Genomic DNA, 17,366 nt, shown 5'->3' with positions numbered 1-17,366 from the left:
GTTTGTCATTACTTGGTTTATATCCCCCTATTCAAAATTCACCTTCAAGGCTTGCTATACCCCTCCCGAAATGATTTTATCAGAGCCTTAGTTGGGTGAAAGTTTTTACCCCAGTGGGGCAATCATGCCTGACTCACTAATCAATAGGACCACATTCAGCAGGAGAGAGACAGTAGGTTTTGGAGAGATAAAGTGAGAAACCCATCCACTATCACTTAAAACCTGTGGACTACATCACTTTCCTAACCACTAGGACAAACCTTGTATTCAGAAGAGGTGCCTCAAGACAAGAGAGAACTTGCAGACAATTCAGCCTCCCTTCCCTCAGGATTCTAACACGTGGGATCTCAGCTTGGGGACTCAGGGTGATCTCTGCTTCCTTTTAACCTTCTGACAGGTGCATACATTTTTTTGTGTTGAACTTGTTTTCTCTATCAGGAGAGAAGGCCTTTATGATTGTCACTTTCAGAGAGTTTTGACTATTTTAATGTAAAATACATGTTATTAAATTTTCTTAGTAAATGTGAAACCACAAAGCAGAACTCATTGTGCTCCCTGAAATACATTAAATTGTAATTTGTTCTGAGATGGGAAATGACTTTGTGTAGTCAAGATTTGCCCTGTTCTTGGGACACATTGCTTTTCAATTTAATAGTCAGCTTTGCTGCAGTTTAAGGGGGAAAAAAACACCTTAGTGGAGTATGAAAACAAATACTTATTTTTCACTTACTTTTCATGTTGGCAGATACAGAGCTACTTTGGCTGGGTTCTGCTCTTTCTCCCACAGAGGCTGAAAGGGCAGCTGCTATTTGGCATTTTCCATTCTAGGAACAGAGAAGAGCAAGAGAGTTTAGTGAGACCTTCTGATGCCTCTTAAAGCTTCTCCCAGGAGGTAGCCTACCTCACATCTATCTCTTCATGTTTGATTAGACAAAGCAGGTCAAGTGACAAAGGCCACAGTCTTTGAGGGCCGAAATATGTTATGCTTTTATAAGGAAGTGGTTGGGTACGTGGAAGGACAGCATAGCATCCACCAAGTTCATGAGCATTGTCATGGTGTTGACAATTGATGGGGGTCAAGATACATACCATACCCCACAGAGCAAAGATTCAGAAGAGAAAATAAGCCAGAGTTATTAATCTCTTTAAATGATGGTAAAAAAGAAAAACACAGGTGATTCTTCTGTCTGCCTCTTTGGTTGCTGTCCTATAACCTGATTTCCACACATTTGTATTCCTTTCCTGTTTTCAGGGGATGATGGAACACAGACTCATCCTGAGAACAGCAGCCAAGAAAACAGAATCAAGGCTCGCTGCCGGTCTTGCACGTCCATGGTTCTGAAGGCTGTCTGGGGACTCTTGATCATCTTGTCAGTGTCATCGTCTTGGGTTGGAACCACACAGATTGTAAAAATTACTTACAAGAACTTCTACTGTCCATTTTTCATGACTTGGTTTTCAACAAACTGGAACATTATGTTTTTCCCAGTCTATTATTCTGGTCACCTGGCCACTGCTCAAGAAAAGCAATCTCCAATGAAAAAATTCAGGTAGGTTTGTTTCATGTTAAATGGCTAATACAAGATGTTTTAAAATAATTTCATGAAAATATGCATAATTTCATCTCTGTAGAATATGAACTAAGTTGACTTTGGGAGTGTGGAGAACCAGGATCTAAGCTTGGTAATGAATACATGAGCACTAGGAAACAGAATCAGTCCTCCTCCTAAAAAAAATTATTGTACGTCTACCACATGCCAGGCTCTGTGATGTTGCTTTTGTAGATCTTATCTTGATTAATCACCATTGGTGGTAACATGTACCTTTAAGGTGGTGTCACTATCCCCATTTTAACAAAAGAGGAAACAAGTTTAGAAAGGTTGAATGACTTGTCCAAGGTCACACAGGTCTAAATAACAGCATCCAGATCTAAACCCAGAATTATCTCTGAAATTCATGTTTTAAAAGAACACCCCAGTGTCTCAAGCCCAGGAAAAAGCATGTATTAATAAGATTAATTGTTACAAAAACATACGCTCAATATTTTGGATGTTGTGGTGCCCAAATGGGTAAAATGATCTGGTTTCATGGAAAGGGAAGTTTGGCCCTGATGGTTTAAAGATTATTTATTTATTTATTTGAGAGAGAGAGACAGAGAGTGGGGGGAGGAACTAAGGGAGAGAGAATTCAAGTAGACTCCCCACGGAGCCGGGAGCCTGACATTGGGACCCTGACTGGTGGCTCAATCTCACGACCTGAGACTATAACCTGAGCTGAAACCAAGAGTCAGATGCTCAACCGACTAAGGCACACAGGCACCCTAGCCCTGAGGTTTAGAAGATGCCGTTCTTTGCCGGCTAGGAGCACATGGGGCCTTCGCTGTTGGTTCACCAGCTATGAACATGAAAATAAATGCATTATCAGCCTACTCTTAAAAACTTAACAAACTGTAAAAGGTGTATTTTCAACTTCCATTTTCTATCACCAGCTTGGAAGTGCTTGAGAAAAAGTCACACTGTGAGCTGATTTTCTATTGTGTCCATTATTATTCAATTAAAATTAAACAAAACCTATATAAAAATAATAAATATGTTCTGGTTTGGAGGAAAGGAATAAGCCATAAGGCTTATAAACAGGATCCAGATCTAAATCCAGAATTATCTCTGAAAGTCATGTTTTAAAAGAATACCTTGGTGTCTCAAGCCCAGAAAAAAACATGTATTAATAAGATTAATTGTTACAAAAACATATGCTTAATATTTTGGATGTTGCAGTACCTAAGTGCATAAAATGATCTGGTTTCATGAAAAAGGTCTGTGATTGCTAAAGATACTTTGGGTTTGGTTTGGGGGTTTTTTTTAGATTTTATTTATTTATTTCAGAGTAAGAGGCATGAGTGGGGAGGAGGGGCAGACGGAGAGGCAGATGCCCCACTGAGCAGGGAGACTGATACGGGGCTCAATTCCAGGACCCTGGGATCATGACCTGAGCCAAAGGCTTAACTGACTGAGCCACCCAGGAGCCCCACTAAAGATACTTTGTATTTGATTCAAAATACAAAAAAAAAAAAAAAAAGACATGACATTGGTGCATGTCTTTTTTAATAACAAGGTTTAATAAGCTATTACAGGGGACATGGGTATCAGACTAAAATTTTGCTGTTTGAAAATAGTTTATCCATAGCATGTATGTTCTACTCCAATGCTCCTGTGGTTTAGACACACATGCTGATAAAAACAAGAGTTTAGTGTGGGATGTAGTACCTCAGAACACCTCAAAGCAATCAACTAGGTTTTATTTAAGATAACACATTTAGAACAAGAAGCTGCTGCTTAGAGTAATGTTGTTTCGGGAATCAACTTCATCTTCACCACATCTCTCATGTCTGACTAACTCTGAATTTAGTGAAACCTGTTGATTTGACAAGACACCTCCACCTGTTAGTGCAGGTTGGGTGAAGACCATTTCTAAAACCGAATCAAAGAGCTTTTACTGTCAAGTAGAAAACATTGTCTTTGAGGGGAATATTCTCCAGAGGCCTCCTCCATAGGAGAGGTAAACATTGCCAGAAAATTCTAAGATGCTTGATCTTTTTTTCCTTGTAGACCCATTAACACCATCTGCCAAAAAGGTACTTCCGGAAGCTCTCATGGTAGAACAAGGGGAAAATAGAGTTAGTGTTTAAGACTGGAAATAGAATCTGTCCCGTAGCACCAGACCCTCTGACTATTGTCTTCTTTTCTCTTGAATGGTATGAAAGCATTTTCCGTTGTTTTCTTACCACTAACATCAAAAGAATTTTCAATAATATATCAAATTTATATTGTAGGGATTGTTCATTTGCAAATAGTTTTACAATCAAGAGAATTTAATTGCATCACATGAATTTGAGATTTAATAAAAAATTTATAAACCACACTTTTGACAAGGAAAATAATCTCTAGAAAGCATGAAACTAGAACCAAAGATATATTCATCTATGTCAGGTACCTATGAAATGTGCTTAAGATGTCATCTGACATATAGATGGGGTTCAGTAGTGAGTAGGTACTGCAACAATGTTGAGCATAATTAAGGATTTATGTATTTTATTTTAGAGAGAGAAAGAGAGAGCTCATGAGTAGGGGGAGGGGCAGAGAGAGAGAGAGAAAATGGGAGAGTGAGAGAATCTCAAGAAGACTCCTGGCTGAGTGTGAAGCCTGATGTGAGTCTCAATCTCACACTCCTGAGATGATAACCTGGGCCAAAATCAAGAGTCAGACACTTAAATGACTGAGCCAGCCAAACATCCTAATGTTGAGCACAATTAAATTATTAGCGTCCCCCAGCTTCTAAGCTTTAGGCCAAGCTTTGCCACCTGTCAGTGCTTCTTGCCTAGAAATTCTGATCTCATCATCCCAAAGAGAGACCCACTGTTACCTGCTTTTCTATAGAAATCCTTTCTTTTTTTGAATTTTCACATTTCTTAGTGCTTAATGCTAAAATAGCATAAGGTCCTATACAGGTGACCTGGCATTTGAGTGGAGAGCGTTTTTAAGTCCGACTGATTATAGCACTGACAAATGGAGAGAAGGTTGGCAGTAAGAGAAGGGAAAAAGAGGGAAACGATAAGGAAGCCCATACTAGGGGGACAGGATAAGCCAGGTGAAAAGAACAGTCTCTGCCCCCCTGGGGGAGGGGGCTGTCCCTGTTGCTGTGCCTCCCCATGGGGTCAGAATGTGGGCTCTCCTGCATTCAAAGTCTTTGCTTGAGAGCACTCAACTCAGTGTGATGGTGGCCTCTGGGAAGGAAGGTGGGCCAGGGCCAGGGCTATGAAAAGAAATCCTTTCATCAGAAATGGGTTTGTTGTGGTTCTTCATAAATGTGTATTTCAAAGCACCATGTAGTGCTGGTAGATGTCAGGATGAGCCCAGGACTCTCAGCTCCAGCTCTCCTTGGCAGACTTTCTCACAGAGCAGATCCCTTTGTGAGAATGAGCAGAATATGAAACTCATGCCAGGATGTCCTGTGCAAACTGCTGCTTGGTCTGTATGTGGCTCTGATTCAGTGTATCTCCATGGCTGCAGGCCTTGAGATATGCCATCCAATTCCCGGGTGTGTGAGCATGTGCTCACACAGGGAGTGTTGATTCCTGTTTACTTTACAGAAGACTTTGTTTTTAAGTTATTTCACTCCTTCCTTGAAGTTTTGTCTTTCAAGTTAAAATTTACCTTTGAGAAATCACATTTTTATTTTACAAAAATCCTCTCATTTTAAGTTGTCTCCCACCCAAAAAGTAAAACTATGACACAGCTTTCTGTGTGTGCAGTATTTTAAAAGATATTTTATTTAAATTAAACTTGCCAACATATAGTATAACACCCAGTGCTCATCCCATCTCAATGTGCATTTTTAATCTCCCTGGATTCACTGGCCTACAATTCCCAGCATTCTCAGCTGCCTGGAAACAGTGTTTACCCTGAGACTTGACATTGAAGGCCATACTCCTGTGCTTAGAGCCTCACCACTTTGTCACTCACTGCCTCCCTCTATGTGGCCCTCCTGTGGGGTAAGCTGCTTCATACGTGTGGGGCAGACATTGGCCAGAGATCACTTTGGTTTGTAATACTTGGAAGCACAATTGTTTCTCTTCAGAAAAAGCTGGAAGAGAAACCAGTGTTAGTATCTACAAGAACCACATAGATTTCATTATAACCATGCAAACATTAGTAACGTGTTGCTTTTTTTTTTAAAGATTTTATTTATTTATTCATGAGAGACACACAGAGAGAGGCAGGGACACAGGCAGAGGGAAAAGCAGGCTCCCTGCAGGGAGCCTGATGTGGGACTTGATCCTGGGTCTCCAGGATCATGCCCTGAGCTGAAGGCAGACTCTCAACCACTGAGCCACCCAGGCATCCCAACTTGTTGCTTTGAACAAGATATTTATACTACTCTTGAAAATACACTGCCTGGCACATGATAGTTACCCAGTAAATGTTTGGATAAACAACTGCGTGGAAAAAATAAAGCTGAGTTATCCCAACAGCGAGCCTGCCTTCAATCCAATAGTCAAATAAACACTAATGATTCTATCATATCATTACTGCCTGTCTGTATTGCTAATTTGAATATTTTGATTAAAATGGTCCCTTGGGCTAAATAATCAATTTAGTCAGAAATCAAACACATCAAACATTTAACTGAACTGATTATTTTTACACAATAAATTCAGATGATTCCTCCAAGACAGCCAAATGTGTGTATATAAACACAAGTTGAGTTTGATTTTTATTTATTTTACCATTTTGTGGTCATCACAGCAGCTTTCTTCATTTTCTCTGTCTTAAAAATGCTAGAGGAAAAACCAGTTAGTCACCTGGACAGATACATTAAAAAGAGGCCTTGTCCCTTAAGAAAAATAGAATTCCCAAACTGGGTGGCTTTCCATGGTACGGGAGGCTGCAAGTTGTCTCTACCTGTTCACACTGTCACAGGCCTATTGTATTCACCCTTTGGGAAAGAATCTTCTCTCTCTTCTAATAGCTAATAATCCAAGAAACTACTCATTTCTTATTTCTCCCAGCTTATCTAAGAATGTTTAGCAGCAGCAGCATGGCTGCCTCAGCCATCTTGAGAGGTAGGAAAGGGCCTCACTCTGCTCCTGGGGAGATGTGGGCTCATTTCCATGGAACTCTGCCCCTGCTGTGGCCCATAGGTTGGAGGCCTGGGTTCAATAGTTCCACAGATGAACAATGAATGTTGAATGTTTGTGTTCTTGCCAGAAAAGTGGCTGTCAAGAGTTAGACAACCCAACATGTGTCACAATTAGTACCTGACAATTACCTCTTTTTCTTTCTTAGGGAATGCAGTCGGATTTTTGGAGAAGATGGTCTGACGTTGAAGCTCTTTCTTAAAAGAACTGCTCCCTTTTCTATTCTATGGACTTTGACTAATTACCTGTATTTACTGGCTTTAAAGAAGCTGACAGCCACGGATGTCTCTGCTCTGTTCTGTTGTAACAAAGCTTTTGTCTTCTTGCTGTCGTGGATCGTGCTGAAAGACAGGTTCATGGGAGTGAGGGTAATGGCACACTTGATTCGATGGGTGAGGCCGCCCGTATCATAAATCCTTGGCATCAGGAGAGCTCCTCTGTTTCATGGAATTTCTGTCAAACTTTCCCCATTGGTTCTGAGTACAAATTGGAATTTGAAGATGCATTAGAACACCCAGGCAATGACAATATGATGAAAGGATAAAGAGATGGTCTCCCTTGGGCAGTCAGCTGATTTCAACAGGAGGCACGAACAGACAGGGAAAATAAGTTCTTTTTCTTTTTTTTTTTTTTTTTTAGAATTAATGGTGTGATCAACTCCTTCTGTCCTCAGGAAAGAAGGGTCTGAGAAAATTAGCCACAGTAAAGATTATGAATTCTTTTTTTCAATCAACATATGTTGGGACAACTCCCTCATGCTTTCCCTCCCCCTGGCCCCGAGATGGATTTAATTAACATTGGTGTAAGTAGATAAGGTTACCAAACAGTAATTAAAGTCACTGGTAATAGTACAATGCTGTTAAAAGTGGCTATATATCTAGTGTGACTAATCTAGAAATGGAACTAAAGGCAACAATTTGTACTTTGGGGTACAAATCCTTAATTGAACTGTATTAAACTTCCACCAACCACTTCAGTTCTGAGTTTATTCCTTTCAAAAGTAATATGGATTTGAAAAAAAATTATTTTGTATGCTTGCTCTAAATTAGATTGATTGAAAGCCAGGCAGATTTAAGGAGCCAGATCTCATTCATATAATTTGTCATGCCACCATGATGAAAACATTGAGAAAATAATTCTTTAGAAAGAGGTACAGATGAAAAGCCTTTTCCCAGAAAATAAACATCACACAATTATTGTTCTCTGAAAGAGATATCCAAGACTGGATTGGAAGCATATTTTTCTATCAAAATATTGCTCTTGTTGCAATGATTCTGGGTTCCCTATGCCCCTAAATGCTGGAATCAATTTTAGAGAGAGAGAGAGCTGATGACAGCCATTAACCCTTAAAACTTTTTAATTTTTTTTTAAAGATTTTATTTATTTATTCATGAGAGACAGAGAAAGAGAGAGAGAGAGAGAGACCGAGAGAGAGGCAGAGACACAGGCAGAGGGAGAAGCAGGCTCCGTGCAGGGAGCCAGACATGGGACTCAATCCCAGGTCTCCAGGATCAGGCCCTGGCCTGAAGGCGGTGCTAAACCGCTGAGCTACCTGGGCTGCCCTTAAAACTTTTTTAAATAGCAAATTCTGATTGTATCCTGGGAGATGCTGCTCAGAAATTTAGAACCGAAGCTTGACATGAACAAGTAGAAAGCTATGGTAGAAGATGAGATGAGAAACTCTAAACCTGTCCGTGATACATTAGAATACACTCTCCACCAGCTAATCTTAGATTTGACATCCAGAGGGCTTAATGTTATGTTTTTATATGTGGAACTGGTGCTGGCTGTCTACCAGCAGGTATCCTGACAAGTCCTTGAAAGCAGGGACAGTCCCTATATTGCTCACTGTTCCATTCAGGATTAACTACATAATTTTGGGGCTCAATACAAAATGAAAACACAGGGACCATTCTTTAAAAAAAAAAAAAAAAAAAAAAAAAACCTTTTAAAGCAGTTTTATCTTTCCCCCAGGTTTTTATTTAAATTCAAGTTAGTTAAAATAAATTTTAAAAAAATAAAATTAAAAAATAAATAAATAAATTCAAGTTAGTTAACATATAGTGTAGTATTGGCTTCATGAGTAGAATGTAGTGATTCATCACTTACATATAACACCTAGTGCTCATCACAAGTGCCCTCCTTAATGCCCATGATATTTAACCCATCCCCTTTCACCTTCCCCTAGCAACCCTTCGTTTGTTCTCTATAGTTAAGAGCTCTTGTAGTTTGCCTCCCTCTCTGTTTTTATCTTATTTTATTTTTCCTTCCCTCCCTATGTTCATCTATTTTGTTTCTTAATGATTTTCTTTTTTTAAGATTATATTTATTTATTCACGAGAGACACACAGAGATATATTTTGTTTCTTAAATGACACAGGGACCATTCTTTTTAAAAAATCTATCAATAATTTCAAGATAGCAACAGTAGAGCATGAAACCAAAGGCAAGGCTTTTCTAATCATGAGACCCTATACATCTGCACAGGTCATATGCCCATGAAGCCAGCTCTGCCTCTGTCTCTAGAACCTAGAATAATGCAGGGGATTATTTGAGTCCTCAAATATCTACCAAATAGGACTCTGTAGATATTTGAGAATATAGGAAATAAATTCATGTTGATGAGATCTTTGCTAGCACCATGGATTATCCATAAGAATTTGGAGGGTCTTGTCAGAAGAGAGGGAAGAAGAGATTTCAGGGCTTTTCTGCCCTTTCAATGGCATCTGCATACCAAAACGGAATCAATACCTTCACTATTAGATTTACTAGTGAGAAAATCAGTTGCATTAGAGTGAGTGAATGCATTTAATCAGGGAACTTACTGATACAAGATGTCCCGCCAAAAGAGTTTCAATCTTTGAGATTTAAAAACAAAACAAAACAAAACAAAACTCAGCTGTGTAACTTCTTTTTAAATCACAGATTTCAAAAATCTGCCTAGAGGCTACAAACCATCACCATTTGAAAATTCGCATCTCTAGTGGGTTGAATGGTGGTCCCCAATAGGGTGTCCACATCCTCATCCCCAGACCCTGTGAATGTGACCTTATGTGGAAAAATGGTCTTTGCAGACATAATTAACATAAGGATCTTGCAAAGAGGAGATCATCCTGGATGATTTAGGTGGCCCCGATTCCAGTAACAGGTATCCTTACAAGAGACACACACAAGGGAGGCACACAGAAGAGGAGAAGGCAGCATGACCACAGAGAGAGAGACTGGAGTGACTGGGGCCACAAGCCCAGGAAAGCCAGGCAGCCACCAGAACCTGGAAGAGTCAAGGAATGTATTCTCTCAGAACTGCCATTGGGAGCATGGCTCTGCTGGATTTTGATGACAGCATCTGTAAGTCAGAAGACCCAATAGAAAAAAACAAATGTTATATAGCCAACGAGTTGTATATACTTGCTAATAAGTATATACATAAATTAAGACACCATAGATGGCAAAATGGTAAAAATGAACATCCAGCGCGGTAGCAGTCAGTCTTCCTTCCACATAACAGGATATCCTTCACTCCTCCCTGGAAACCAAGAGGAGGGGTTTAATGCCATGTTCCAGGAGAACGTGAAGGTGTAATTTTAATGACGCTCGTAATCGGTCCAGGGGCAATGTAAGAACCAAGACATATTCAGCATTTTGCCGTTTGACAGTATCAGCAATTCTGCTTTTCCTGAAACATGTTGAGAACATGTTTAATTGGGGCATTTGAGAAATTAAAAGAGGGCAAACAACACTGATGATGTGAATGTCACTTTCATTGCCTACATCCAGAGGCGAGCAAAGCACAGCCTGTGCTGCCCCCCCACACACTTGGACTACTTTTTTTCTCTCTCTCTTCTTCTTTTTTAGTATTTAAGGTGCTGCATTTAGCCATCAGATTAAAATTTGTATGTTTCACTCACTCTAAGACTTCAGCAGTTTACAGATAGATTGTTTTTGGATGATAATTGTCATTTGTTTGATCTGAAGAAGGCTCACATTTCAGATGATCACATTTCCTACTTCTATTTTTCACATCCAAATGACACCACAGACAGTGAAGGATGCTTTAAATCATAATATTGGTGATATGTGTTTCTCTGGAGCACCAGTTGCCAGAAGTAGCAATGCTCATGGAAAAACTAACTATGTTTTATGAATAACTTGTTAATATTTTGTTTTCTTAGAATATTGATTGAATGACAGATGTAAAGGGGATTTGTTGTACATTTAGTTTTCTATCATAAAGTCATTTCAGCCAATTTGCTGTAAACATTGGTGTGTTAAAAACTCACGAGTAGTTGCTTACAGGATCATCCCGTGGAAATTGGTAAACTTTTTTAAAAGATCTTTTTTTTTAATTGCACAAATGTTGGTGAGAAACATTTAAGTTAGAGAAACTAACTTAATAAAAAAAGGTTCTCCTCAAAGAAAATGAGCCCCTGGCCGGGGGTTTTCTTCTCTGTCGCTGGTATCGATTGCACTCCGATCTGCAAAGTAAATGTCAGACTAGGAAGTTGAAACTCTTTCAGATCTTGTCCCTCTCTTATTTTTTATCTTACTAATTGAATTTTTTCTTTCATTTTTAAATTCCCTTGAACAGAGGAATAAAATTGGTGAGTGGTGAATGGTTCAGCAAACCCCAAACATCCTTAGCAGATTTAGGAAATGAATTTTTGTCTCCTAGGTTTGACACCCACATATTTTTCTAGCTGTAATTGGGTCCCTATGCAGTTAACTATCTAAACTGTGGCTCTTTTGGACACTTTCCAAGATCCACCACAGCCCAACTGGAGTATGTCAGTTAAATGGAACCTTTCTCTGTTTAACGCACTTCTCTGAACTCAAATTGGGCTCCAGGGTGTGCTAAATCAGGACCCTGGAGCTGAGCTGTTACTGATTTGTGCCGTAACTGAGCATCCATGTGCACCACAGAGTCCTCTATTTCAGAACCTTCATGCTTCCTGGAGGAGGCAGCAGAGGATGGGTAGTGGGACTCATCCTTTTCATCCTCCTCTTGGCAGGAGCAAAATTTGTGAATACAAGGAAGAGAAAGCTGAGGTGGAATGCTCTCCAGTTTTACACCCACAAGGAATCCATAACCCCTTAACAAAATGCCATCAATAGATCTGCTCTATCTTCCATGCACACCCTTTAGTCTTTCCATCTGGCCATTCTTTCCCTCCTTTCCATCCTGGTCTCCCTTGGAGATCGTTTTCAGATGGATTTTATTCATATAAAAATAGATGTGTGTTGGGGGGGTGGAGGATGGGAATCTTGCTTTGGGGCTCTGCACAACTTGGGTTTGACCTGTCCCCAGGCACCCTCTGTGCAGACACACACACACACACACACACACACACACACACAATCTGTACAGCTATACACTGCCCACCCCTTTCATTACTCACACTTCAACTCTTGTCCAATTTCACTGGATCTGAGTAAAACAGATGGTTCACCTTCATGGAACCTTAAATGTAGCATGTGGACAAGCTTAAGGATTCTGCATAGCTTTGGCTCCTTGAAAATGGACTCTATTTAAATAAACTAAAAGAAAACAAGGATGATCATCAGTGCAGTTCTCATCAGCCAAGCTATTAATGTGTACCCCACGTTGAGCTCCGGACCTTTGGTCTTGAGCTTGAGTACAGCCCTGCCAGCTGTGTAGCTTTGAGGCCCTTCATTCTAGAGGCTGCTGTACACTTGGAATTTAGAGGTGGTCCATTGTGAGCCACAGAAGCCCCTCCGTGCTCACCCACTTTTAGAAACACAGTTAACTCCAAGGCAAATTACGAAAAGACATTTCAGTTGCAATTAGAGAGGCGATTAACAGTTAACCTCAGTACTCAGAACCCTAGAAGATCTGGTATTGCTACACAAATAACAATTCTGGGCACCATTTTGTCGATGGGAAGCACAGTAAACATAATGAGGGGCTGGTAAACCATCACAGAGATCAAGAGAAGGGCCAGACTGGTGGTTTTTGAGGGCCTGAGACAAAAAGGAAATGACGATATAAGAAAATAAAACAGCCAAAAGCCAGATGTTTCCCGAGCTTTTAACCATACAAATGAATTCTTTGAGAGGTGGTAGAAACCTAGCTTTTGTGCAGAGTCACATGTGGTATATAGCACAGTGAGATTATCAAATGTTTATCTCCAAATCCATCTCTGGGCTTTAGGAACACACTCAAACAGCCTCAAGGTCCCCCTCTGAATAGCCCTGAAAGTTGACAGGAGGCTCTCAGAGAGGGGTTGAGCCTGCAGAGGAAGGTAACTGGCTCCAAAGGAAATGTCCCCTAAGAGGTATACCAGGGAAAATGAGCTAAATAAATTCTCATCTTCAAGGTAGTCCTCCCAGGTGGGCACACCATGATGTGAGAAGTCCGAGAGGTTTCCAAAGTTAAAAATGAGGCATTGGCAGTTTTGTGATCATTACAGTTGCAAACATGCTCACTCAAACCAGATTGAGGTAATGGTAGTGGTGAGTACTTATTGGTGATGGGGCTGGAACTGAAATAGGTTATGAGGAGAGCCACATGTTTCTGAAGCCAAACAGTGGGCACCATGAGATTGTGTATTTTCAGCAGAATCATCCCTCATCTGGATGCTGATGTGTTCAAAGGCATATTTGGGTTTTTTTTTCCCATGTGGATATGCACCTATGAGCATTTCTGACATAGGAGTTAAGGCACTGGCTTCCCGCAGGTACATTTCCAGCATCCGGAGCCCAGTAAGAGTCATTTTGTGTTTTTTGTTCAAAAGACCAGGCTATGAATCCTTCCTTGATAACTGATTAATTCTGAAAATGCTTGTGACTCAGATCTGTGCTTGGGCTATTTGTTATTTGAAAATTTCAAAAGTATTTACTCTGCAGTTAAGCAGTGGTACCAAGGGGAAATACTCTGGGATCATCCAAATGACCACTCCACTGAGCTTTCCACCCCACGTTTTTTGGCATTTCCTGCATTAGCTGAGCTCTCTTCCCTTAGTTCCAGCTGTGTACATAAGAAACATGTTGAAAATTTCTCAAAACACAGCCACAGAGAATTTGTTCTATTAGATAGTTGTGAAATTTAAATTAAATATGTGGAAAATAATTTAACTTATCTTTTCCTTCCAGAAAACCTATATAACCTATAAATTACTGTTCACACCATAGAGAAGAATTTTTCTAATATCTCAAATATTCAGATTTTCATGCTTTTAGAACTTAACTAACCACATTGCCCCGCCCCCATATGAAAAATGCTTCTCTCCATGAAGGCAATTGAAAGAGACACTGGTATAATTGATATGTCAACTTAAGTGGTCCAGCTAATATTTCCACAGCACTTGAATATAAAATGTAATGGAGATCTTTAAAAGGCTCATCACAGTTATAATTTTGAATTCCTATAAAATTTATAATCTTTGTCCATACCCAATTCCTATCTTGGGAAACCTTATAATAGACATATTATGCATATATATTGTTACTGACTCAAAAAAGGAAGTGCTTCTAACTAGAGCCATATCCTGGGAGTAATAGTATTAAATGTTCATCTCTTTCCAGACAGTGTTCTTGTTTGTGCTCTTTTTTGTTTTGTATAGGCTGTTTCTTTTCAGAAACTCCTAAACCCAGAATTCTATGTTACACACAATTGCCTAAACCTAGATATTATGTATTATGGAATAATTTAAATGTGAAACAGTACATCATGTTAAAGTTCATTATGATTAATACTGTATTCTATTAACCCTGTCTTGATCTGAACAAGAAAACACAACTGATGCTTGGCTGAAAGAAAACAAATATTGATTCAAATTTATGGTCCTACAAGCTTGGTCTTATGAGGGAAATCTACTTGTGCACCTGAACACTTTGACCCATGAGCATTATTTAAACATGAAAACAAATCAGAAAATGCCAGTACCTAATGTACCTTTTTATTTCTCTGAAATCAGACTGCCCAAAGGATCATTGCAAGTCCCTGCCTGAACTATAAATCCCCAAATCAAACAAAATGATAGCCCTCACAGAATTTCCAGGTCTACATAACCCCCCCCCCCATGTTTATTTATGAGTCTATTACTTTTTGTTTGGAAAATTTCCTTGACACCTCATGGTGTGTGTATTAGATTCTATTCCCTCTAGTGAGAGGCAAAGTCTAACTAGAACACATGCCTGGGAGCTTTAGAGAATATGATATTCACTCAGCAAGAGAAACGCCTCCCATCAAGCAGCCTTCTTGGAAAACCCTTTATGAAGACAGTTTTTCACTGCTGACATGTCAGCGTCTGTTCTCAAGTACTCCTGCTGTTTTTCATAAAAGATACTTTAGTAGGGAGTGAGGTCTGAAACCAACAGTGCACTTGCTTTTGGTGGTCACTAACAAAAGAATTGCTTTAGCAGCATCTAAATTATATGTGTCATCGCCATCATACTCTGCGCTGGTCTGAACTAGCCTACAGTTATATGTTGAAGAGCTACGTTTCATTGTAATATAAATATTTATAAATAATTTATACATAATTCATTAATAATATTCGGAGGGACCAAAAAAAAGTCACATATGTGGAAAAGCTATCTATGGAGGAATTGATTTACTCAGGAATACTCAGAACTGAACCTTAACAAAATTAACCGCCAGGTACCTTTACACTTCTTGCAAAGTTGCATCTTGGTTTAAAAGTCAGTGAGACTATTTCTCAAGAAATGACTCACTGTTCCCTGTTCCAGGGCCCTCATTTTACTGTTTACTACAGCTTCGAAATGTTTTCCAGGAGAATCAGTTCAAGATAATTTAAGAAACAGATGCAAATCAGCATTTCACTAAGGGAATGGACCCCTCCTTTGAATATATCAAGGATCATATCAGTTTATAGCAAACCATTATGATTTTAATCAAATTATGAATATTTCACTTTATGCAGTAAATGCTCTAGAATAAGGGGATAAAGTTCTCCTTTGTGGTTAATTTGCGCGTAAACAAAAGGAAGAACTGACCTCCATTTGACATTCCAAGTGCCAATGCAAACTCAGCTCATTCCTTATAAATCACTATGACAGATTATTTGCTTTCCTTTTTTTCCCCCTTGGCCTAAATTTTGCCTCTTAGCTGCATCAATATTGTGTTTCCCTAATCAAGTCCTGGTTATGTGTCAGTTTTCAAAATCATGCATTGATGATCCGAGGAGCTGATTGAAATATATGCTGGATTGTTTGAAGAAAAAGAATACAGTATAAATGAAAATGCTCTGGAGTGATTTTCTATTAAATTTATTTCACCAACATGGGTATTAATCCCTAAGAAGTTGAGCTAAAAGATTAAACTGAAATTACTAGACTTTAATTAGAATGTGAGCAGCTTTTATATTCTCTGCCTGGATGTCTCATGAGCATACTGATATCTTGTTAATACTGACCCTTCCTACATTGAAATAGTGATGTACAAGAGGTAATTGGGTTTGAGGAAGCATTTAACAACTCTCATGAAGTCCTCGATTGCTTGCCCTGAGATATGGAGGCATCATTTTTTAAAAAATTTCTTTGCATTCTATTCGACAGATAGTTGCCGCAATCATGGCCATTACTGGCATCGTCATGATGGCATACGCAGATAATTTCCACACGGATTCAATCATAGGAGTGGCATTTGCAGTGGGCTCAGCCTCTACATCAGCATTATATAAGGTATGTTGTGCCTTTTTTAGTGTAGTCAACTGTTATTTGTAGTTTAGACTTAAGTAATAAAGAAAGGCAGGACAAAAAAAGTCTTGGCTAGAGAAAAAAAAAATGGTTCAAGTAGGAACAAGTACCATTCACTGAATACTTGCTGCATGCTGGGCACTTGCCTAAAATTTTCACCTGTGTTAATTCAACTTTATGAGACACAGGCACTCATCTCCATTTTCCAGATGAAGAAACAGATTTAAAAGATTAAGTAACTTGCCCCAGGGCATACTGCCAGGAAGTGATAAAAAGATTTCAATTCCAACTGGCCACCTCCAAAGCCCATGCTCCATGCCTCTTCCCCTCTGTGAACATCAACCAGTTGCAGCAGCGGCTGAGACCCCTCCTGTCTTTAGGTTCTTTAACGACCTACAGTCATTATTTTAACTCCAATGAGGTGTTAAAAATAACAAACAAGCTGTCACTCGCCAGCTGACTGCTGTGTATTAACCTCCAGCCCCAGGAACTCCTGTTATTAGTGAAATGCAGGGCCTCCTTCCTTCTCTGATGGATACTCTGGGGTTGCACTATGTACTTACCACTCTTTCTCCTCTGGAGCTGCCTGTCATCAGTGGAAAATCCATTCAGTCATTGCCCCTGACTTCAGAAGCAAGGACTGAGAGAGCAGATCTAAAAGGTTATCCCCAAAGCTCCACTTCTCAGAGCTAGCTTTCAGTATATAGCTAAGGCCCTGTTCCACTTTCACCTCTCTTGGTGTTTCAATGAGAAAATTCTCTGTGAAAAGCAGAAAGCGCCCTTTGCTTCCCTCCTGGATGCCTGTTCTGATTATTCACCAACATTGTGGCTCCGAGGACACCAAGTCTATTTCCATATTGCCATTTCTTGGCCCACTGATTCTGTGACAAGTTTTCACTCAATTGCCATTAGTGTCTAACTGGCCCCCAGCTGAGACTCACTGAGGTGTCTGATGTGACCAAAGAACAGCACATGGTCAAGTTCTCTTAAGTCT

At 39.6% G+C, this 17,366-nt stretch overlaps 1 protein-coding gene across 1 annotated transcript in view; it reads left to right on the top strand.

The window, feature by feature from the left end:
* SLC35F4 (solute carrier family 35 member F4) overlaps positions 1-17,366 on the top strand; it is a 226,633-nt gene that overhangs the window by 201,546 nt on the left and 7,721 nt on the right. Inside the window, exons 3-5 of the mRNA XM_072761648.1 lie at positions 1,253-1,550; positions 6,843-7,062; positions 16,232-16,357. Of these exons, the coding sequence (XP_072617749.1) occupies positions 1,253-1,550; positions 6,843-7,062; positions 16,232-16,357 (644 nt within the window). The remainder of the gene's footprint in view (positions 1-1,252; positions 1,551-6,842; positions 7,063-16,231; positions 16,358-17,366) is intronic.

The sequence above is a fragment of the Vulpes vulpes genome, chromosome 6 (assembly GCF_048418805.1).
Source record: "Vulpes vulpes isolate BD-2025 chromosome 6, VulVul3, whole genome shotgun sequence".
Taxonomy (NCBI): domain Eukaryota; kingdom Metazoa; phylum Chordata; class Mammalia; order Carnivora; family Canidae; genus Vulpes; species Vulpes vulpes.
Note: the sequence above shows the minus strand (reverse complement) of the source record. Positions and strands in the feature narration are given on the sequence as shown.